Raw genomic sequence first — 25,105 nt, 5'->3', positions numbered from 1 at the left:
TTAAAAGATTTTATTTATTTATTTGAGAGAGAGAGACAGCGACAGAGGGAACACAAGCAAGGGGAGTGGGAGAGGGAGAAGCGGGCTTCCCGCCAAGCAGGGAGCCTGATGCGGGGCTCGATCCCAGGACCCTGGGATCATGACCTGAGCCGAAGGCAGACGCTTAACGGCTGAGCCACCCAGGCGAAGGCACCCTATTTTTGATGACTTTCTGGGTTCTTTTTTTGCTTGTTTCCTTAAATAAGCTACCACTGCTGCTGATTCAACATGCTTCATTCTATACATTTTTAATGTGCATTCCCGTTGTTGAGAATTTGAGCAAAAAGCTATTAAATTCTTTCAGCATTAGAACAGCAAGAGTAAAAAAAACCTCTTGGCAAAACATGACTGAATCTCATGGGGGTAGGATTCCACATTCATTGAGCATTTACCAAGGAACTGCCAGGCTTTTGTATGCTTCATTTACTTAAGATAAGACTGAGGGGCAGGCATTCTATTTTTAAAGATAAACAGGTACTGAGGGTGAAGGACCTACTGCTAACTGCTTCCTTGGCGATCTCCCAGAGAGACAACCCAGGGATATCTTTGGTTTCTCAGCGCCCCCTAGAAACCCAGATCATTTTGAGGCATTATTCAATAAGTCTTCCTCTTCACCTTATCTCTTAATCTGCAAGAAAACTATCGTTAAGACCTCCTTCATCAAGTCTCCATTCACCACCAGCTCTCAAACACACGCCCTCCCCCTACGCCCCACGCCAATGCCTTCCAAACAATTTCCTAACAGGGATGTGAGCAAAGTTTAAATCAATTTACCTGGCCACTGCAGGGATCCTGCTCTGCCTTCAACAGTTTCCATTCTTTCGGAGATGGAGCACCCACTCCACGTCAGGTAGGTGTTATTCAAGTAGGAGAATTAAACAGGGTCACAGAGAGAAAGGCTGAAAAATTTGACTTTTTGGTGTTTACTTGTATAGAGGAAAAACAGCACATAGATGCATCCACAGTATTTAATTTGTTTGGATAATAGTTACAGATAAACAGGTACACTCCATATACAATTACCAATACTTTTTTATACAGTTCATATTTCAGTACATCAACACTATTTTATTTACACTCTATTTATGTACATTAACATCTTTCTAAAGTCAGTGCATTGTCAACAAGTTTTATACAGTAATTTACAAGGTGAATGTAGTTAATAGTTAATTTAATAAATTTTCTGCTAGTCATGAATTAAAAAATTAATTACAACCAATATAACAAACACAGATCAAACAACATTAGTAGATTGTGCTACCTGCTTAAATAAAATATCTGTAAGGAAATTATTTTAAACCTTCCACTTTTTCACGGGACCTGTCCAGGTAGAAATGGACAGATTTTCATATACTGAAATCATGGAACTATAAAGCCTGCATTTTGTCTGACTTTATCATATTTTACCATTTAGGCCACTCCTTCCTACTTGTGATTACAGTCTTATTCTGAATAGGGTTTCAACTTAGGTATCCATTTAAAACAACCTTTCCAAATGCTCTGAGAAGAACTGGATAATAACTGGCCTCAGATATCAGAACACAAATGCTTAATTACACTGGTACCTACTATCTGTAAGGAAGGAAGGTTAATGAAATCTGACAATTAATGAGAATCATTTCCAGGGTCCAGATGACTAAAAAAAGACTGGGAAAAAAAAAAAGGAAAATATTTACTTCACATAAATTTAAAAACAACACAGGGGGAAAAAATGCTGCCTGAAATAAATAACATTTATACTTTTGTTCCAGTTTTGAATTATCAGAGGAAAAAAATGAAGTGAGCAAAGAAACATAACTTTTGATGACCACTACTGTGAAATTATTTAAAAAAGAAAAGAGACAAACACCAAGATAAAAAAAATGGACATGCAAACAAAATAAAAGCTTACTTCCTAAACCCACCAATTAAATTAAAAATACACACCGTCAGTGTCTGGGATGTGTTTTGTTTTTAAATTTAATATGATGGGGCAAAATACCCCATATTCAAGTTAATTTATAGCCCTTACAGCCATCAAATATGAACATGTTTTAAAAAGTTCATTTGCATGTATTCTCTTTTTTTAAAGTGCAAAACAAAGAAACGAAGAACAACCAACCCGTAGCTGTAAACCACCATCTAGCTTTGATGGCACCTTCCCTCTCAGAAGCTCTTGTGCAACGTGGGCATGCGATGATGGTGCAAATATGGGCAACTGTCCTACTGCACTTCAGCAGAGGTGGGGGATCCATTTCTGAGGACACTTGTATCCTCAAGTAAGATGCCTCTACGGGCAGGGCTACTTGAGCTGGATTTCCCAGGATGCTGTTTTTCCCCCTACAGGGTCTCCGACCGACCAAGGCCCTGGGCAGAAGGCACACAGCTCTTAAGAGATTCTCCCTTTCGAACTGACCACTTCTATACGCCTCTGCCACGAATGACTGGTTGTGTCTCAAACACAAACACAACAACAGAAACGAAAAGCAAGAAAGGCATAGAAAGAGTGGGGGAAATGGTTTAAAAAATAAATAGAAAAATGTGTGTCCATGCCAGAAGAATCCTTTGCACACCTTCTGATCTTGCTTTGTCCATCTTGTCAATATAATGGAATAAAACTTCAGGAAAAAGGAGGTAGCATATCATGTCGTCCCCAGACAACACTACAATTTTTTGTTTGACTTTGACTCCAAGGAAATTCTTAGCATTTTGTTATGGTTATTGGTAAACTCTACACTCACTACATGTTTGTTTATATCTGGACAAGCACAATTTAGCTCCTATTTGGTCCCAGGTGGCTGGTGCCAAACCCTTTTGTTTACAGGCTAATGGTGGGCTCTGCCTGAAAGTTCTCTACCAGAGGGCTTGTGTGAGACACTTCCAAACCAAAGTATTACTACTGTTATGTTAACTGCTATTTTAATTAGGATTTTTATTTTGTGCTTCAGGGTCACAGGATAAAATAACTACATTTAGCTTGCCTTTCAGCGATGCTTCTGCCAAATGTTAGCTACAGGGAGCCATCTCCCTCACCACCAGCCTGTCTAGCAGCCAGAGTGGCAGCTTTACTGTAACACACAGTACTTTTTGTAATCGGATTCAAAGTCTTCATCCATGCTGCTCGTGTCTGCCATCTTTTTGCCATCGATCCTTGGCAGGAATTGTGCATAGTCTATCCCCTGCTGCTCATAGAAAAGAATGTAGGCAGAGTCGGTGTCAATTTCATCAGGGTGAAGTTCCTGCAGGGGCGAGAAAAACTTTTAATAAAAAAGCCGTCCCTATGCTGGCTCTTAATCCTTGCTAGGGAAGAGAGGACCAACCCTCTTTAATTACTAAACCAGACTGCTTCCAATCAATGTAATATTTTGGCTGCCTGATACCTGCCCTAAAATACGCCCTATTATTCTCAATGTTTGTTTTGGGGAAAATATTCTGACGATTGACAAATCAAAAGAATGACAAAAAACAAAGAAAAAAACCCATCAAATCTAACAGCTCAAAAGATAAGAACTTTTTCTCTTTAACCAATACCTTCTTTTTCCTCACTGTTCATGTTTCCATTCTCTAACCTGCTCATCACTTTTGTTCCTTTAATACTAAAGGCACCTATATACCGACTCTAACAGAAATACCTATTTCCTATTCGGGACAAAGTCCATTATTTCAACAAATGTCCCCTAGATCTGCTGACATTTCTGTTTCTTTTATTCAAAGACTGGGGATATTTACCTTACAGCTGCTGTCATTATAACAGTACCACTTGCTGTTTGGGTTTTTGGCATAAGTGACATAATGGCCCCCGCCCAGAATTCCTGAATGGCACTGCAAGAGAAAAGAAGTAGAGGTATGTTAGTGGTTAACCGCAGTCTGGCCAGGACTCGGTACTAGAACCCAATCAGGAAAATACCAATCACTTAAGTGATTAAGAAAAATGTTTTACAACCACCCACCCTTTTCTAAAAACAAAACAAAAAGAAAAGTCAAAATTTAAAAGCTCCAAATCCTGTCATTTTATAGTTGTAACGATTTTTTAAAAAGCAACAATTCCTTAGGTGTACATAATTGTGAATGCCTTGAACCCGTGACTCCAAATTATAATGATTACATGATTATCCCCTGCATTACACTGGGAGCACCTTGGATTCTATCCAGAAGGCCAAGATCCACTGCTAACTTTTGTCTGTCACTAAGTTCGAAGCCCAGCAAATAAGCGGGCCCTGAAAAGATGACTGACGAATGAATGAAGATGAATGAACCACACAGAAGTGCAGATCATTCTGAAAACCATGTAACAAACCACTTACCGAAATTGCATATAGATTATAAATAGGCTTAACATGAATATCTTCTCTTTGGTCATCGGCACTGTCTTCTTCACTGTGGTTTTCAAGCTGACCATTGCTGTAGCCATTGCCACATGCCTCGTGCTCATACAGAAATCCATTGGCCAGAGCTACTTCGTGGTCCTGAGGGGTGACCAGCTCAGTCTGGCTGCCCCCCAGCATGTGCCCTCGGCTCAAGGCATCAGCCAGCTCACAAACTTGTCCAGCCCCATTCTCTTTGCTGGCATCCAAGTTCTCCTTACTACTTGACAGTTTATTTTTGCTGCCGATCTGGGGTAGCCGGAGCCTCCCTTTGCTCCTCCCTAAAGTCCTAGGGCTACTGTTAGGGCTGCTATTTTTGCTGGAGGGACAGCTGGTTCCGCTTTTTCTTGTTGAAGAAGGTGAACCTGTGAAAGGAAGAGAAGGAAAAGATTCACAAATCCAAACACCACAAGTTTAACCAGCCACCAAATGCTAACTCTGAAGCCAACTTCTCAAGTGTACACATAAAGGTAAACAGAGGCGTGTTCTGACCAGCTACTTTTCATTCCTATTATGTAGCCAATAAGTAACATTCTTGTCTTCCTCAGGCCAAGCTCCCACAGGCAGCAATGTCCTGAAAACATAAAGTACTATGTAGGGACTTAAAAACAGCAGAAAGATGAAAATAAGATAAAATAAAAACAGCAGAAAGATGTATATCTGAGACTAATATAACACAGTATATTAACTACACTGGATTTAAAATAAAACAAAAAAAATTTTAAAAAGACAAAAGAAAGGTAGTAACTTAGGTCAGACTCAGTTCAAAACAAACAACTGGACTAAGACGTATTACAAATACATATTCTCCTTTGTTAAATTAAATTAAAAAATACGGGATCGCCAATTATTAAGCACGTACCATTGCTAGGCACAGTACTGGGAACTCTCTCTACTATCTCTCTCTCTCACAACAATCTGGTAAGGTAGTGGGCTCAAACTTTTTGGTTGCAGCCTCCCTCACCTCCTTATATACTCTCAAAAATTGCTGAAGACCCCTAGAACTTTTGTTTATGTGGGTTATATCTATAGTACTCATATTAGAAATTAAAACTGAGGAATTAAAATATTTCACTGACAGTATCATCACTTATCATGGTGGCTCTGACTCCACTGCACATCTGTGAGGATGAAAGTTGAAAAGGTGAATACTGTCTTAGTATTTTTTATGAAAATAGTTCTACTCCTCCAGGCCCCCTGAAATGGTCTCTCAGAGACCCTCTAGGGGTTTCCAGACTATACTCTGGGAACCTCTACTGTAGGAACCAGGATGACAACTATCATTCATGATCACCATTTATGTAGGCAGATATGGTGCTTTGCTCTTGAGGAAGCAAATCCTCAGACTCTGGGAACTTTAATGAATGAGAAAACAGATTTAGGGAGGCTGCATCTCTTGCTAAAAGTCACACAAGTGACTCAAATCTAGATAGGTCTGATTCCAGATAGGTCTCTGCTACCTCACCAAGCTGTTGTTCCAGAGTGGAAGGTAGAGGGAAACATGAAGCCTACAGGGGTTCCAGGAAAGACCCTCTCAGGGTGACATCCAGGCTCCATGAGGCCCTCCAGCCTCCTCACCTTTAGGGCTACTGATGATGTTTGCACTGAGTGAAGATGGGCTCTTGCTCAGGAGCACATCCTCTTCCCCAGCTGAATTCTGAGCATCCACTTTCTTCACGTCTCCTCCCGGAACCCTGGGCTCAGAGAGGTCATCCCCCTGGGGTGTGAGTGGTTTACGCTGACAGAGAGCCGGGTCTCTTGGTACCAAAAAAGCACTAGGGTCAAAACTTTCACGAGGAAATTTAACAATTTTCTGCGATTTTATCCATCGACCATTTACAAATTGAAATCGTTTAAGGTGAATGATCTGGAGAAGAAAAGGCAGAAAACAATTACACGAAAGGGTTCAGAAGATACAAAATTACATTTAAAAACCCCATGTCTAATACATGTGAATGTTCAGGAATATATATTTTTCTCTCAAAAAGAATATATCTTATGTAACAGAGTTATTAGTGGGGCCACTGGCCTTTAGATATATAGCTAACATGGTAATCTCCTTAATTTCATAGCCTGTGCATATCCTAAATTCTTCCCAAATTTCTGCAACATTCTAGGAGCCCATATTTGCGTGCTTTCTCTGCTTCCTGGTCTTGTGACACACACTGACCTTTCCCTTCTTGCAACATCATAAAAGATCCACTCACAAGTATACTTCTGTCATGAAGACAGAAGACTATACTGAATATTTTGAAGAAAAATGGATGAAACTTACCCAATCTCCAATAGGAGGCCTCTCATTTCTTAACTTATCTTTTGGTTGTTACCAGGGAGTTTCACTGTCCTAAAGAGCGTAAGAATCTCCTTTTTCCTTTGTGGCTTCTCTTTTCATTTTTAAGGGCAACAAATTCCTCTAATCTTATACAGTGTTACTATGTAATCTAGTGTGGGCACAGATCTTTGGGTGGCTACCTCTACCCTAAATGCTCACAATTTACTGTGTATATAAAGAGAAACCCTTCCTAAGGGGCATATTGGTATATGGATCTACAGGACCCCATCAAGCTCTCAACATAACATTGATTCTTCATTATTCTTTAAAGACATCAAAAACGTAGCTTTTAAATAAATGCCTTTACTGCATATGTTCTACATGATTATTACACAAGTATATATAATTATAAAAACTCATCAACTAGACATTTAAAATCTATGCATTTAATTTCATGTTAACTATACCTCAATTAAAAATAAACTTTCTCCCTTCCCATCTACCTGTCCCAAGCCTGCCCCTGCCCTTTTCCTCTCTTTCCAGAGTTCCCATCCCTGGAGCTGGCTAATTAATGTTATTAATTTCCTGTGCATCCTTTCCTGGGAAGTTGTTCTGGTCCAAGGAAAGAAAACCTACATTTACAGTGTCATAGAGTAGTAGGAAGAAGACATGAAGAAAAAAATACACACAGGTCTGGTTAAAATACACCAGTGCCTTACAGTTACATTTGATATGATACATCCACCCTTAAGGAAAAATACTTTCTTAAATGAACAGGAAGATCTGGCACTTCAAACTCTCCTGACAAGCAACAGAAGCATCTTCTACTCTATGAAGGAAGAAGGCAGAAGTAGTAAATCACATGTAAAAGAATACACAGGCCCCAGTGCACTTGTGTGATTGTGCTGTGGCCACGTGACCAAGCACAGTGGGACTGGAGACTCAGGTTCAGCTGCTCTTCTACAGAAGAGCCTGAGCTTCTTTCTCTAGAGCCAGAAGTGCTTTCACCTTCTCTGGAAGTTCAAATCCATCAGGATGCACTACTTGTGGCGCTTCTCACACACTGTACTGAACTACAGTTAATGGTCTATCTGACTTCCCTCTCCTTCTAGCCTGTATGCTCCTTCAGAGGAGGAACTGGCAGTAATATGTGTAGAGAAATTAATCTGTGTGCAACACAAAAACCTTGCACAGCACAAGTGTTGTAAACACTGCCACAGGAAGGGTCTTATTCTCAGAAGTAATAAAACTCTTATTTGTTCACGACTTCCTTCCTTTATGCCAGGCTCCTGCTCTCTCAGAGATAGGCTGTAACATACCAGGATGGGGGGAAGCCTCCAGAGATCCAGCTTCTTGGTTGCCAAGCAGTGGGTCTTACACTTGGAACAGTAGTACATCTCATTTTCCCCTAGCTCCTCCTCACTGGTGAAAGCACGGAGACAGCTGTCCAGGTTGATGGGCTCAGCTTGTGCTCGCCGACTCTGTTCCACACTCTCATGCTCATCGACAACCTGCAGATGGAGGGAACAAGAGGAATGGCAGAAGGAGTGGAAGGGAGGGAGGGAGTTTAAAATGGTCGCATGGCTAGGCATCATCCGCTAGGTGACTCACTCTCATTTTATTCTACATGAGGAAAAGAACACACAACTCAAACGAGTCTGAGCAAATGCAGTATTTGTACATTTACTTCCAAAATCACATCAATAACACCCTGGATCAAATTTCTATTTATATGACAGTAATAGCTTTTCTTGAAAATTTTCTGAACTCTTCAAAATGATAAAAACAAGGAATTGCCTGTTTGTTTTACAATTTTTGAATTATAATCATATATTTTATTTAATCCAATATATCCAAAACAGTATTATTTCAACATGTGATCAATATAAGAATTACTGATGACATATTTTAGATTCTTTTTTTACTAAGTCTTTGGAATCTACAATACTCCTTAATTTGAATCAGGCACATTTAAGTGTTCAACATCCACATGTGACTAGTGGCTACGGCACCTCTATTTTATAATTCTGAAATCCTAAAACAGCTTACATGTGAGCTCACCCTCAAGCCAAAGGTGTTGAGGTTAAGCCATTTATTTTCAACCAGAAAGACAACATTATATTATGCTGCAGGCTTTATAAAGGCTAGGAGAAATAATATCACTGGAACACAGATGCCAGATCTGGATGAAATCAGGGTACAGAAAAGCTCGCCATGAGAAGGCAACATATGAGAGCATGAAACCCCACAGGATAAAACTCATTTGCATACTGATGCCATGTAACAGAATTATCAGAATACCATGTGTATCATCTGTCTCCTGCCTCATGGGGCCTTTTTACCTGAGGCGGCAATAAAGAGATGGCAATAAAAGCAACAGCAGGCTCAAAAAATGCCTAACTTTGTTGAGAAGGCCCCTAATATCTGCCAAACCTCTCTGGTTCTGTTAACCAGCATGCTAGCTCTGGAGCCAGAGGACGTATGTATAAGAGAGAGGGCAAGTACAAGGGGTAGATGTGCAAGTATGTGTGTTGGAGGTAGTGTGGGATCAGGAAGGAGAGGGGGAGGTACCTAGAATGCAAAAGAAAAGGAAGAATTTTTCCTCTCCCATTCTTTTGCCACTTAACAGCAATGGAGAACCACAGCGGGTAAGGCATAGCATCAGGCCTATGAACGCTACCGTGAGACTTCACACAGGGATCTTTTCATCCCAGGGTGGGGTCTGGACACCAAGTCCAACAATAACTGTCTCTCTTTCTGGCAAAGGGCACACACATGTCCATTACTGAACTTATTACTCACCCAGTCCAGAGGTGAATTTGTTCTCTTTGCCTGAGGCAACTTCCCTTCTGTTTTCCTTCCTGAACTTATGATGGGAACACTGAGCTGCCTAGCTTACAAACTGGCACGGCTCAGGACATTCGGTTTACGAGAGGATTTTGTGTGTGACTTTTTCCCCACACGAGAGGATAGCTGAGTCACAGGCTGTCAAATGCTGGGGTTGACCATGCAGTTAACCATTTTAGCATTGCATCACCAGCCATTTCTAAAGATCTATAAAAAGAGGAACTTAGAGAAAAGTCTTTTTTTTTTCCCAGAATGAGAAATCTGGCTTGACCGTAGGTCGCTGACTCCTTTTCTGATACTAACTTTCATCATCTTTAGAGCTGGTCATCCAAGGGAAAAACTGACATGCTTCAAAAGAAAATATATTGCATCATGGTTGCTGGAATCAGAGTAGAACAGTAATATTCTTTTCTCATAGCCGGTTAAACATTATCTCTGTCAGGGATGCTTTATGGACAATCACAAATTACAGTAAGCTAGTGAAGAACGTTGGTCTTTATTCACTAGATTTCTTGTGGAAAACACAGGCTACTGGAGACAGGGAGGAAGGTTGATTTAAAAAAAAAAACCTATTTGTGGACTGACAATAATTATTTATCAATAAAATTTCCCTAAATGACAAAGATTTCCTTTTTACCTCTTGGGACCCATTCCCAGATCCTCTACCACTATTCAAATAGTTTAAATCACTCATTGGCACCCTCTTTCTTCTTCTGTTTGAAAGCCCATCCTTAACACAAAACATAAGGAATGAAGTCATGGCTTTCTCAAATGATAAGACTATTAGAAAAAGAGGGAGATGTAAGAAGCTATCTAGTTCAATTATCTATTGAGGAATGTGAAGTCTAAACAGGTGAAAAATAAAAAGACTAAGAGCAATTGTCTTTTTTTCTGTTTACCAAATAAAACATTTACATAGACATTTTGGAAGGCACAGAAAAATATAAAAAGGCAGGGAACCTTTTATATTCTTTTCTTTCTTTCTTTCTTTCTTTCTTTCTTTCTTTCTTTCTTTCTTTCTTTCTTTCTTTCTTTTTTTTTTTTTTAACATGAGCGTGGAGCTCAATGCAGGGCTTGAACTCACAACCCTGAGATCATGATCTAAGCTGAAACCAAGAGTTGGGATGCTTAACCAATTGAACCACTCAAGTGTTTTCTCCCCTTTTATATTCTCTCTCTTTTAAAAAGGTTTATTTATTTATTTGGGGGGGAGGGGCAGAGGGAGAGGGAGAGAAAGAATCAAGTCTCAAGGCACCCTGTCCCCTTTTATATTCTTAATACAAAGACAAACATGGTCAAAATATTGGTAGATTTTCTTCTGTCCTTTTCCTAAATAGTATTCTTTTATATTGAAAAGATTTTTCGGTATATGCAGTTTTATACCTTGCTTTAAAAACAACCCATGACATCATTAAGTATTTTCCCATATATCAGTAAAAAAAACCCTGGTAATGGGGCACCTGGGTGGTGCAATCGGTTAAGCACCCAATTCTTGGTTTTGGCTCCGGTTTGTGATCTCAGGGTCATGAGATCGAGTCCCACGCAGGGCTCTGAGCTTGGTGTGGAGTCTGCTTGAGACTCTCTCTCAAATAAATAAATCTTTAAAAAAAAACCAAAAACAAAAAACCCCCAAAACTCCCTGGTAATCATTATTTTCAACGACTGCATAATATTTTACCCAGCTAATATATTAATGCTTTATTTAACCATTCCTCTAATGTGGGACAAATGTAAGTTGCTTCAAATTTTTCTACTATTCTAAAAAATACTATGATGAAGATTTGTCAGCAAATTACAGAGTATCTCCTTAGAATAAATTCCTAGAAGGTAAATCACTGGGATAAGAAACATAAAATATATGGATAAAAATGTCAATTTTGAACCAAGGGATCTCCTTTGTCTACGTGACTCCCCAAGCACATGCAGAAACCACAGGTAGGAAGAGAAATTATGTAGAACGAAATTAGTCATGTGGCACCAGTCCCTAGCAAGGCAGGACATCTCAATAGCAAGTTGGTTTCCATGGTATCCTAAGAGCATCACTGAAAGTGGAAATGGGGTGAGACTGAACAGGTCACGTAGGCCCTTTCTATAAGCAGGATGTCCTCTAGAGTTTTCCAGATTGTACACTGGAAATTTCCATCAAGAGCCACATAAATACAAAAGCCACTACAATTCTTCAGGTGACTGAAAAAAAATCCTTTGATTCTGTTGCTTTTACTTCTCCATCAGATTCGTCATATCTCTATCCACAAGCTAACCAGCCAAACTACCCTTCAAATAATATTTGGCAGACATTTTTAGGTATGGAGTTAGTATTCTTTCTGAAGTTACGTTTTCAAAATTTAAAAACTGCTCTGGCAGTAGAGGAATGCTAAGTGTAAGAATAGCCTCTGAGATGTACTCTTAGGCACCAGGCTTTTCTCTATTTTTTCTGATCACTATGCCCATTAAGAACCTACAACCCTGGGATGCCTTTGAGCTAAGTAACAGTGGTTACCAAATGCTGCAGCTTCAATAATAATTAATAAACAGGCAGAGAGATATTTATTGCTTGGTATGTGATGGCCAAACAATATAACATCTTAATTATACCCAGAGCTTCAAGATTTACTTAGTATTTCTGAAATATAACGTCTCAATACAATTAACTCTAGAAGTGGGAAAACTGAAATATCCATGTAATCATGCCAATATATTAAGTGCCATAGAGAATACCAATGAATGTTTTTCTGATTGATGATTTAGATCATCCAAAACAGAAATGGCACGATACGGTTAAACTGGGAAATGTTTACAAATAAAAATCACCATCTTATGGTGGCCTCGAGTAACTTACCCTCTCCTGTGATGTCTGATAGCGGAGGTGAAGAGCTGTGGGATCCCAATCCACAGCAATATAGGCATTTCCGATGAAAGCTCTGTCTTCCCCACAATCAATTTTACAGCCTCTGCAAAATCTAAAAGGGGGAAAATGATCTACTGAAGGATGGAATAATTATGAAAGAATCCAAATCTTCTTTATCAGAAATACTCTCCCTTTCTACTTCTCTACTTTCTTTCTTGGGTTCAACAGTCTGTCATGGGCCTCTAAACTTAAGACAGATCAATGCATGAATATATATTAGTAATTATTATTATTTCAGGAAAGCATGCTTATCACTTCTCAAGTCTCTGTTTTTTCAAAGCACTTGACAGCCATTTTTAATCCACATGAGTATGTGGACTTTATGGCAAATAAATGACATGGGAATCGGACATCTGAGATAAAACACCTGTAAGAAAATTCTAAATTTAGTTATTTAATGCTCTGAGGGAGGATAACTCATCTGATACAACAATGTCTATTTCCTTGTTTGTAAAGTGGCACATTAAATAAATGCATATAAAATTTTATGGGAGGGGAGGGACCATGACAAAGCCATGGTTTCAGTGCCTATTTAGATTGTTTGCTAAATCTATTACAGTTCTCTGAAGGCTGACTTCAGTACTCAGGTATTTTCCAAGCTTCAACAGTAACGACCAATCAATCTCCATAATTATTCTAAAAATCAAAAATAGACTTCCAGGAAAGTCTAGTGAGTAGACTCTGTTCTCCTGGGCTCAAAACTGCTAAACTGATTTATATTTAAGGAGCAGAAAGTATAAAATAATTAATGTTGATCATAAACCATACATTTGATGAGGATCATAGAGTTTACAGAACCAGCTAAGGCTCAAGAGCAAAACTAAGCTACAGACCTTGTAATAAGGAAAAGATGAATCAGTAATTCCTAAGTTTATTTTAAGTTTCTCATTATTCCATATTACTTCTAAAAACTGGAAACCTTATGAAAAAGGTATAATATCTGCTATTCTACTAAAATTTTTCTTTTGCAGAAGATCACTTTACCTATACCATGGGCACCAGGCACAGGAGTTCCCATCTTTCTGCACAACTCGTAGAGTGAAGGGATATTGATAGCCCATACTGTCATCACTGAAACAAAACATAAACCAAAGAGTATAAAAAAAAAACAGTTCTGATTTGAGGTCTCAACTCCGTTTCATTTTCTCTTGAAGTAACCCAAGGCAGGGACATCTGTCATAGCAGTATGTTCACGGTGATGGTTCAATGCTGGTGATCTTAACCCATTAGCAGCAGCCCTGCACCAACTACGCTTAGGGCTCCCATGCTGCATCCCTGCATACAGAAGGGTAGACAGACCAGACTGCCAGATGTCTCTGAGAGAGTCCATGTGGTCCACACAAATTTTATAAGATAAGCAAATCATGAAATCAAATACCAATTACCCTTCAGTCCTAATTCTATCATAAGATTTAATTCACATTAAACTAAAATAATTAGACCTTTCCATGACAAGAACGTTGACACAGCACAGAGGCTGAAAGGTCATAATGGTTTTTTAGAAGAGTTGACTAACTTCATGTTTAGCAGCTTTCTTTAATCAGAATCCTGATGCGGTATATGAGAGGCATCCTTTTCCCCTGCTTTAACTACTCAAAGCTAGAAGGCACATAACATTTTTAGAGTAACGTCTTTTTTAACTGCAAGACAGCCTTGAATTCTCCAACTTAAAAAAATATTTATTCATCCTTGCCCCAATAAGAAGCAATGCAGGACAGCACATCTGGCAACTGGTAATGGCTATGTACATGGTTGCCAAAGATAATGAAACCATGATAAGGACTTTACAACCTCCAAAAATCTCAGTTCCAAATATCCTACTTGGCAACAACCATCTCCTATCCTTTAAAATCACTTTTTCACGTATCACTACTTTAATGTTTCTTTAACCAAAGAGAAATTTTATTTATTTATTTATTTTTAAAAAGATTTTATTTATTAGAGCGTGTGTGAGAGCGAAAGAAGTGAGAGCAGGGGCAGAGGAAGAGGGAGAAGCAGATTCCCTGCTGAGCAGAGAGCCTGATGCGGGGCTCTATCCCAGGACCCTGGGATCATGACCTGAGCCGAAGGCAAATGTTTAACCGACTAAGCCACCCAGGATCCCCAAGACCAAAAAGAAATTTCTTTTTTTTTTTTAATGATTTTTTTATTATATTATGCTAGTCACCATACAGTACATCCCCGGTTTCCGATGTAAAGTTCGATGATTCATTAGTTGCGTGTTAACACCCAGTGCTCCATGCTATACGTGCCCTCCTTACTACCCATCACTGGTCTATCCCATTCCCTCACCCCCCGCCCCTCTGAGGCCCTCAGTTTGTTTCTCAGAGTCCATAGTCTCTCATGTTTCATTCCCCCTTCTGATTACCCCCCCTTTCTTTTTTTTTTTAAAGATTTTATTTATTTATGTGACAGAGAGACAGCCAGCGAGAGAGGGAACACAGCAAGCGAGTGAGAGAGGAAGAAGCAGGCTCCCAGCAGAGGAGCCCGATGTGGGACTTGATCCCGGAACGCCGGGATCACGCCCTGAGCCGAAGGCAGATGCTTTAACGACTGCGCTACCCAGGCGCCCCTACCCCCCCTTTCTTTATCCCTTTCTTCCCCTACCGATCATCCTAGTTCTTATGTTTCATAGATGAGAGAAATCGTATAATTGTCTTTCTCTGCTTGACTTATTTCACTTAGCATTATCTCCTCCAGTGCCGTCCACGTTGCAGCAAATGTTGAGAATTTGTTTTTTCTGATAGCTGAGTAATATTCCATTGTATATATGGACCACAACTTCTTAATCCAGTCATCTGTTGAAGGGCATCTTGGCTCCTTCCACGATTTCAAAAAGAAATTTCTAATCACTGTCCTCAAATCCTCACTTTCCTCCTTGTCTGCTGTTCCTCAAAATAATCTTTTATATAGATCCTCAATTCCAGGAATCTGTCCATCTAATGTAAACATTCAAATTTACTGACATTAACACTCACAAAAATGGAAAACTGTATAATGAACCCCCATGTATCTGTCACCCAGCTATAGTAATTATCAACCCTTGGCCACTTTTATTTCATCTATACTCTTACCTAGCTCCGTCAGATTCTTTTATTCCATTAAAAAAAAACTACGCTAAAATATATACAAAATTTACCATTTAACCATTTTTAAGTATACAATTCAGTGGCATTAAGTATATTCACAATGTTGTGCAACCATTACCACCATCCATCTCCAGAAATTTTTAATCGTCCCAAACAGAAACTGTGTACCCATAAAGCAATAGTAATTCCCCTACACCTCTCCTCCCAAACCCTGGTAACCTCTAATCTACTTTCCATCTATGAACTGCCTACTTGAGGTACCTTATAAAAGTGAAATCACACACTATTTGTCCTTTTGTGCCTGGCTTATTTCACTTAGTATAATGTTTTCAAGGTACATCTATGCTGTAGTGTGTATTGGAACTTTATTCCTTTTTATGGTTGACGAATCCTCCATTGTATGGATATACCACATTTTGTTTATCCATTTGTCTGCTGAAGAACATTTGGGTTGTTTCCACCTTTTGGCTATTGTGCCCCACTAATTATTTTGAAGGGAACTGCAGGCATTTTATCGTTTTCATTCATAAGTACTTCAGTGTGTTACCTCTAAAAGATCATTTATTATCTTTTTTCTTGCCTGCAGAAGCACTTTCTCTTTTACCTATTCTAACCTCCATGCCTTCATCTACACCACTCCACTAAAACAGCTTTTGCAAAGGTCACCAAAGACTGCCATTTTATCAAGTCCAGTGGTCAGTTCCCAGTCCTGTTCTTAATTTCTCTGTAGCACTTGAAACTGATCAGTTCTTCCTTTAAACACTTCTTCACTTAACTTCTGGGACACTACTCACTCTTGATTTTCTTCTTACATCACTGGCTGCTCCTTCTCAATCTCTTTTGTTGTCATTTTTCAACCTCTAAATGCTGGAATGGATCAGGAATTAGATTGTGGGTGTCTTCTCTAATTCTTACTCTCTAAATGATATCATCTGGTCTCGGGGCTTTAAATACCAACTATTTGGGGCGCCTCAGTGGCTCAGTTGTTAAGCGTCTGCCTTCGGCTCAGGGCGTGATCCCGGTGTTCTGGGATCGAGCCCCACATCGGGCTCCTCCGCTGGGAGCCTGCTTCTTCCTCTCCCACTCCCCCTGCTTGTGTTCCCTCTCTCACTGGCTGTCTCTCTCTCTCTCTGTCAAATAAATAAATGAAATTTTAATAAACAAACAAACAAATAAATAAATACCAACTATTTGCTAATGACACCTATGTTTCTATCTCCAGCAAAGGACATTTAAGTCTATTTCCCACTTGAAAATACAACCTACATCTTGAATTTAACTTGATTCCTGTCATCTCTTGCCCAAATGTACTCCTTTCTCAGTTTTAGTCATTTTATTAAATGTTAAAACCATTCACAAACAATTGCTCAGGCTGAAAACCAAGCTTGGATTCCTCTTTCCCTCATATTCTATATCCAATTCATTAGCAAGCCCTGGGAAAAGTCCTCATTTGGAAGTCCTTCAGTTCAGTCTTTCGCTTCAAATTTAATCTTGCCCTATTGTCATTGTTACTAAACACAGCATTCCTCAACTAAATTGATTATCTATTATTTGCAGTTTTCCTTTAAGATTTATCCTTAAGCCTTATCCTAGTCATCAAAAAACCCCATACCATAACCCATCAGCAAAGAGAACTTCTGTTCAGTTAACACAGAAGCTGAACTCTCACTTGCACCACGACAATGAGATAATAAACTACAATTCAGTTCAGATATAAATAAGGCATCACAATTCCAACTACTATTAGAAATAAACACATTTACTAATCTGATAGAACACTGATAGGAGGAATGGAAAGAAAACAGAAGATGTTTATTTTCTTTACCTAGACTTACAAAATTATTCTGTGTTAAACTGACATGGTATGGAAATAATTCAACGGAATCATCTGTTACAGCATGGGAATTTTTTAGAGTTCGTGTATAGAAATGCACACTATTGTTTCCATTCTGAATTTCAGAGGGTTGAGAGGATACAAATTTCTTGGTGAATTCATACTCTCTAGTTCTGCAATAATAGAAGTCAAGGATATTACCTGCAGGATTTAAAGCATTAGCAGGAGGAATTTTAGGTAAGAGATTAGAGAATGAAAGGATTATTAGACACTAGAATGTCTAGGCATGAAAGGAAGCTGTATAGTCTCTCCTACTCAAAAGATCAAACCAAATGGTTATATGATCTCTGGATGGTTCCTCAACAAGTGATTAACCTAACATGGAATGTGTCCTAGGTATCACGCAGACTTCATAGAAATTCATCTTCTTCTGGAAATGACAGGTCTAAGCTGATCCCCTAAACTCACCAATCCTGAGCATGGTTACTGGCTTCCTGAGGTGGGAGTGGGCTGGCTAATCGAGACACCTGAATCCAAACCGCATCATACAAGTCCTTCTTCCGGGTATGCACAGTACATGGGACAATCAGTGGCATTCCAAAGAGGCTGGGGCGATTCTTCTGAGATGAAAGGAAATACAGTTCTGTCCTCATCTGTATGTACAAACAAGAGAAGAAAGGGCTGAGAAGACAGGTCTTTGATTCCTCCCTTTTCATTCTTCTAAGACTGCCAATAACAGACATTGTTATCATCTTCAAATTAATCACTACCCACCTCCCTTTATTGATAGAGCCATCTTTTATTAACATGAAGAGAATGGTTATTTAAAGTGGAGTCACTGAAAGGTTGAGGTATTGACAGTTTCAAAGCTGCTATCAAACATAGGTTTTCAGCATTTAATATTTTCAAAGCAGTTTTCTCTGATAAATATTTCTCACACACACCGAATCATACGTAAAAACTAGTAAGTTTCATAGCTCAAGGCTTTTAAAAGCAATTAAAATCCTCTCCCTAGAAAGTATGTCAGTAAACCAAAACTCCCTCAAAATGCAATTTTTTTTTTCTTCCTTCCTTTCCTTCCTTCCTTCCTTCCTTCCTTCCTTCCTTCCTTCCTTCCTCCCTTTCTCTCTCTCTCTTCCTTTATTTTAAAGATTTTATTTATTTATTTGACAGAGAGAGGGAGGCAGCGAGAGAGGGAACACAAGCAGGGGGAGTGGGAGAGGGAGAAGCAGGAGTCCTGCTGAGCGGGAAGCCCGATGTGGGGCTTGATCCCAGGACCCCAGGATCATGACCTGAACCTAAGGCAGATGCTTAACGACTGAGCCACCCAGGCACCCCCAAAATGCAATTTTCTAATCAGGTGTTGATAGCTGCTGTTAGAGCGTAATTCTCAAACTTTTCGAAAAAGGTACAAAATCCAGTCATTTAATGTTGTAAAAACTTACACATCTTCCTAAAAGTAGCTGAGTAACCTTATAGTCTTTTTTTGTTTTTTAATTACATGATAGAATAAAAGTAAGGTGCACTTTAAAAATATTTGGCTTAGTACGTTAAGGAGATTTTTATGATATTCCTTAATAAAGAGATACTGCACAGTAGCTTGGAAATGGCTGCGTAATAAAACAAAAGTTTAATGTAATAGAAACGTTGGATGGAGTTCAGGATTACTCAAAAAAGCTGCCAAGCACTTGGGACATTTAACTCTTTAAGTCTGGTCTCTGTGTAGTAGTTAGAGAAGCTAAATCAACAACTTATAAACTCACTAAGGATTATCTAGTTTCTAAGTGAAAAGACTTTTACTTCAGATTCTCAAGCATTTTATCTTGCCATTATTCATTTTTTCAATTAAAAATTTTTTAAAGATTTTTATTTATTTTTTTAATATTTACTTGTTTATTTGTCAGAGAGAGAGCGAGAGTGTGTGCACAACAAGGGGAACAGCAGGCAGAGGGAGAAGCAGTCTCCCCACTGAGCAAGGAACCCAATGCTGACCTGAGCTGAAGGCAGATGCTTAACCCACTGAGCCACCCAGGCGCCCTAAAAGATTTCAAGTAATCTCTACACCCAACGTGGGGCTCGAACTTACAACCCCGAGATCAAGAGTCGCATGCTCCACCAACTGAGCGAGCCAGGCACCCCTTGCCATTATTTATTTAAGCTTAGTTAAATACATGATTCTAAGACCCCATTTCATGTGTTGATGTTCTTACAAGACTCATAGAAATGTGGGTAGAATTCAGAACAACTTTTTAAAAAAATCTAAAAACGTAGATTAGTTCTTCTCTACTTAAATTTCTACTGTTCTTCCACTCCAACTCTCAGCAGATGACTTATTTTACTAAATTAATGAGATCATCTAAGCAATGATCTCTTTCCTCTACTCTTCTCAGTGTATCTCTTTTCTAAACCCACACAAAATTTTCATCCTCTTGAAGGTAACTTCTCCCAGTACCGTAAGGAGATTCTGCTCAGTTCCACAGGGATAACGCTCCCACTTTCCTACACCAGAAATTCTCCTTTTGCTCTCTCCTAACAACTTTTCCTCTCAGCTGAAAAAACTCATTTGATCTGACTATGCAAAGAACTTGCTCCGTTTCTTTACTAGGTTACACTGTAAAACTGTAGTTTTCACTCTTTGACCTCTCTAGCCCCATGTAAACCACTTCCTTTTTTTTAAGTTTACTTGCCCTTTAGTTGCCGTGTCAATGCCATTTTTTTCTATTTCTCCCTTTATTTTCTGAGTATTGCCTATGTTGCCTTGCCTTATTCTACCTTGTAGAAGGGAAATAGAAAAAAACAAACAAACCTACTTTCAAAGAAATTCAACCATGATACCAAGAAGGTCTGAAAGAAGGTGGCAGAGAAAATGAAGAAATGGTAAATTCAAGTACTTCAAGTACTTTGAAAGAAGAAATTAAAGGGCATATATACGGAATATAGGGTTTTAGGAAAAAAGGGGGAAAAATTCTAAGAACGCTCCCAGCCCTTAGCTTTAGCACGGAAGAACAGTGCTGCCTTTCACAGAAATTATGGGAAAAGGCACCTGACTTGAGACAGACAGATGGTAAAATCAGTTTTAGGCATTCTCAAAGCAGCTGTCTAGATCATGAAGGAAAATGGAAACAGAGAACTAGTTAAAAGGGGTGCCTGGGTGTCTCAGTCGTTAAGCGTCTGCCTTCGGCTCAGGTCATGATCCCAGCGTTCTGGGATCGAGCCTCGCATCGGACTCCCTGCTCAGCAGGAAGCCTGCTTCTCCCTCTCCCACTCCCCCTGCTTGTGTTCCCTCTCTTGCTGCCTCTCTGTCAAATAAATAATTAAAATCTTAAAAAAAAAAAAAGACCTGACAATGTGGCTTTATGGTCCAATAATTATGAAAACCTGTACATAATGCTTTAGCACTTACCAAGTAATTATATAACATATACCTGATAATTGAAGAGAGTTGTTTTCCAAGAAAGACTAAAAAAAGGTACATCAGAGTTCTTAATTTACGATCTGATTAACACTTGGTAAAAAAAGACAGGGAAATGCATGGATCAATTATTTTAGCTGATGGGACCAGCTGGAGCTATGCTTAAAGACAATTCCAAGTCACAAATGGATCCCTTAATTCTCTGTGTACTCATACAATCCTGTCTAGAACACGTCCACAGAATGTTATCCATATGGTCAGAAACTCACTTTAGTCAAGAGTTATTAACACAAAGGGGGAGAAAAGTACATTTTAAAGAATTATCAGAAAGCATATAGCTGTATAATTACCACTCAGGTCAAGGTAGCATTAAAATTAACAGTTTTGGGGCACTTGGGTGGCTCAGTCAGTTAAGTGTCTGACTCTTGATTTTGGCTCAGGTCATGATCTCTGGGTTGTGAGATGGAGCCCACGGTGGGCTCTGCGATGGGTGTGGAGCCTGCTTGGGATTCTCTATCTCCCCTGCCCTGCTTGTGCACTTTAAATAAATAAATAAATATTGGGGGAAAAAGTTAAGTTTTTCTGAATTTTATGGTCACTTCCTTGCTTTTTTAGTTTCATAGCCTATGCATAAAGTCAGTTTCATTTTCCCTGTTTTTAATTTAAAAAAATCATATAATTTATATATTTTTTGTGTCTGGCTTCTTTCCCACAACATTATGTTTATGAGATTCATTTATGCTGAATATAACTCTAAGTCCATTCATTTTCATTGCTGTATAATATTCTGTTATATGAATATGTTTCAACTTGTTATTCCTTCTACTACTAACGGACATTTTTTTTTAACGATTTATTTATTTTAGAGAGAGAGAGAGACAGCAAGAACAAGTGGGGTGAGGGGCAGAGGGAGAGGGAGAGAATCTCAAGCAGACTCTCCGCTGAGCATGGAGCCCGATGTGGGGCTCAATCTCACGACTTGAGCTTAAATCAAGAGTCTGACGCTTAACCGAGATACCCAGGTGCCCAACTAACTGACGTTTAATGTCTTCATTTTTTGTCTTCAGCTTTGGGCTATTACAGATAATGGTGTTATCTGAACAAATATTCTTGTACACATCTCCTGGTACACATATGTGTTTTTTGATGTTTAAAAAGGAGAACTGTTTATCTTTAACTAGAAAACTATTTTCTAAAAGAGCTATATCAATTCATACTTTTTTTTTTTTTTTTTTAAGATTTCATTTATTTATGTGACAGACAGCCAGCGAGAGAGGGAACACAAGCAGGGGGAGTGGGAGAGGAAGAAGCAGGCTCCCAGCGGAGGAGCCTGATGTGGGACTCGATCCCGGAACGCCGGGATCACGCCCTGAGCCGAAGGCAGAGGCTTAACGACTGCGCCACCCAGGCGCCCCTCAATTCATACTCTGTTTAACAGTGTATGAGAGTCCCTGTTGCTCAAATATCCTTACCAACACTGTCAATCTGTTTAATCTTAGCTCTTCCGGTGGGTGTGCAGTGATATGGCAACGTGACTTTAATTTGCCATTTCCTTGGTTAGTAGTGTGGCTGATCACTTTTTCATCTGGTTACTGGCTATTTGGATATCCTTTCTGTGAAGCGCCTGTTTAAGAATGAACCATTTTTTTATGGAACTGTTTTTTTTTCTTAATGATTTATACAAGTTCTTTGTATTTTCTGAGCCCTTTGGCGGTTAGAGGCGTTGCAAACATCTTCTACTCCAAGGCTTGTCTTTTTACTCTCTTAATGGTGTCTTTTGATGGAACTAAAGTTCTTAATTTTAATGATATCCATTTACTAATCTTTTCCTTTATGGTTAAGTGCTTTTTGTGCCCTATTTAAGCAGTCTTCCCCTATGTCAAGGTCATGAATGTATGCACCTTTATTATTTTCTAGGTGTTGTTTTATTGTTTTGCCTTCACATTTAGTTCTATAGTCCACCTGGAACTGAACATTGTGTGATGAAAGAGATAGGTGCCAAGTTTCAAATGGCTATCCAATTATCTCAGCATCATTTACTAAGAAAATGGTCTCTCTCTCACTGATCTGCAATGCCATCTTTGTTATAAATCAAGTGTTCATACATTTGTGAACCTGTTTCTGGGCTCTCTATTCTAATCCACTGCTCTACTTGTCTTTTCTCATGCCAATATCACAATGTCTTAAGTACTATAGTGTTACAAAATTGTAGTATCTGGTAGCTCAATTCCTCATGCTTTGTTCTTCTTCAAGAATGTCTTGATTATTTTGGTGCTTTGTACTTCTTCTTTTTTTTTTTTTTTTTACTTTTTAAGTAAGCTCTATGCCGAACATGCAGCTTGAACTCAAGACCCCGAGATCAAGAGTTGCATGCTCTACCGACTGAGCCAGCCAGACACCCCTGTACTTCCATTTTAGAATCAGCTTATGAAGTTATACACACACAATCATCCATACACAGAGTTAGCATTTTTATTGGGATTGTGCATTGAATCTGTAGATCAGTTTGTGAACTGTTATCTTTGAAATAGTGGGTCTTCTAGTCCATGAACATGGTCTAGTCCTTCAAATATTTGAGTCTTCTTTAATTTTTGTCAATAATATTTTATTGTTTTCCATATAGATGCCTTATGTATCTGTTGTAGTTTATTTCTAAGTAATTAATTTTTTCATACTATGACAAACGGTATCTGTAGTGGACTGAATGGTGGCTCCCCAAAATACAGGTTCACATTCTAACACCCAGAACTTGTGAATATGACCTTATTTGGCAAAATAGTTTTGCAGATGTGATTAAGCTGAGGATCTTGAGGTTGACATATCCTATCCTGGATTATCTGGATGGCCCCTCTGTCCAATGACAAGTGTTCTTATCAGTAAATCTTATTAGTGAAAAGCAAAGGGAGGAGGAGAAGACCATGCAAAGGAGGCAGAGATTGGAGTTATGAGCTAAGAAATGCCTATGGAAGCTGGAAGAAGCAAGGAAGGATTCTCCCCTAAAGCCTCTGGAGGGAGCACGGCCCTGTTGATTTCAGATGTCTTGATTTTAGACTTCTAGCCTTTAGAACTATGTATGAAAGAATAAATTTCTGTTGTTTTAATCCACCAAATTTGTGCTAATTTGTTATAGCAGTCCTAGGAAACAACGTTTTACCCAAGAACATTCTTGTTTTTCTCCAACCAACCAACCAATTCCAAAAGTATCCACACTGACAAGGCAGAGAAGGTGTACATGCTACATGAACATGGGAGACAAACTTTTAAAAGAAAGCAGTATTCAGATGTACTAGCTAATCCTGATGCTGTTTAATACGAGTGAGGAATGTCATTTCATACATAGGCCAGTATGTGTGATACTAAATCCTGCCTCTGCTCACTTAAAATAGCACACATAACACACTGAAAGTGAACACAATGAAGATGCTTCAAAGACAGAAGTGGCTATGTTTCACAAATGACACTGGCAAGACCAGCAGTAACTTGCCTAACATTAAACTAACCATTTTTCGGTGGACTGCAATGATGTAGCCTGTAAAGGAATTGTCAGGAAGAGATGGCATATGACCATTCACCATTCCATTTGTGAAGTTCTTCTCAGTTCCACATGGCACAACAGTGTTTGGCATTCCATTCGGTATGAGTATTGGTCGGGGCAAGTCCCCATTGGTGGTTAGAGTGAACATTCCGTTTGTAGATGGGGAAGAGGAGAAATCTACAAATTCAAAGGTAAGTACAGCATCATAAACTTGTGGTGCCTTCATCTTTGCTCTTTTCTCAAATAATGTGGGGACCCAGACCACTGTAGTAGTCTCTTTTAGCAAAGGAGGAGATATCATAGTTCAAACAATAATTCTAGACTGACTGGAAGATTTTAATTGCAGATTTTACTTCTATAACTCACATTTAAGACTAAATGACAAAGCTAGAGTAACTGCTGGAAAGTTTTCTGAAAAGTAAAAGTAAAATTTTTGCAAGAACCTTTATCAGCACCATATTGTTGCACACAGTTTCTTTTGTTTTCTTTTTCCTTTCTACAAATTCATTTCTCCATTCTCTTAAAAATGTTCAAATACAGGAGTCTTTAGCTAGATGTTGTCTTTTTTTAACTTTTTAAAAAATACTTTATTTTTTAGAGCCATTTTAGGTACACAGCAACTAAAGAGGAAAGGTACACAGATATCCCATTTACCCTTTGTCTCCACAAATGCAAAGCTTTCCCCATTAGCAACAACCCCCCAAACCAAAGTGATACATTTGTTACAAATGATGATGAAAGATACTTCTTAAATTTAAATTAAATTAAAAATGCATTTCCTTCAGTCTCAACACTCCATGTGACTAGTGGATATTCCATTGGATGG

At 38.9% G+C, this 25,105-nt stretch overlaps 1 protein-coding gene across 3 annotated transcripts in view; it reads right to left on the bottom strand.

Moving 5' to 3' along the window:
* Window positions 1-993: 993 nt before the first annotated feature.
* Window positions 994-25,105, bottom strand: part of USP32 (ubiquitin specific peptidase 32) — a 197,259-nt gene continuing 173,147 nt past the window's right edge. For all 3 annotated transcript variants that reach the window (XM_026517507.4, XM_026517508.4, XM_057317667.1), the window contains 9 exons: window positions 24,245-24,456; window positions 17,801-17,985; window positions 13,394-13,480; window positions 12,341-12,461; window positions 7,974-8,165; window positions 5,961-6,249; window positions 4,323-4,747; window positions 3,748-3,840; window positions 994-3,257 (listed from right to left, as the gene is read on the bottom strand). In XM_026517507.4, coding sequence (XP_026373292.2) covers window positions 3,084-3,257; window positions 3,748-3,840; window positions 4,323-4,747; window positions 5,961-6,249; window positions 7,974-8,165; window positions 12,341-12,461; window positions 13,394-13,480; window positions 17,801-17,985; window positions 24,245-24,456 — 1,778 coding nt within the window. In that variant the 3' untranslated portion in view covers window positions 994-3,083. The remainder of the gene's footprint in view (window positions 3,258-3,747; window positions 3,841-4,322; window positions 4,748-5,960; window positions 6,250-7,973; window positions 8,166-12,340; window positions 12,462-13,393; window positions 13,481-17,800; window positions 17,986-24,244; window positions 24,457-25,105) is intronic.

This window comes from Ursus arctos, unplaced genomic scaffold (assembly GCF_023065955.2).
Source record: "Ursus arctos isolate Adak ecotype North America unplaced genomic scaffold, UrsArc2.0 scaffold_24, whole genome shotgun sequence".
Classification (NCBI taxonomy): domain Eukaryota; kingdom Metazoa; phylum Chordata; class Mammalia; order Carnivora; family Ursidae; genus Ursus; species Ursus arctos.
This window is presented reverse-complemented; position numbering and strand designations above follow the sequence as displayed.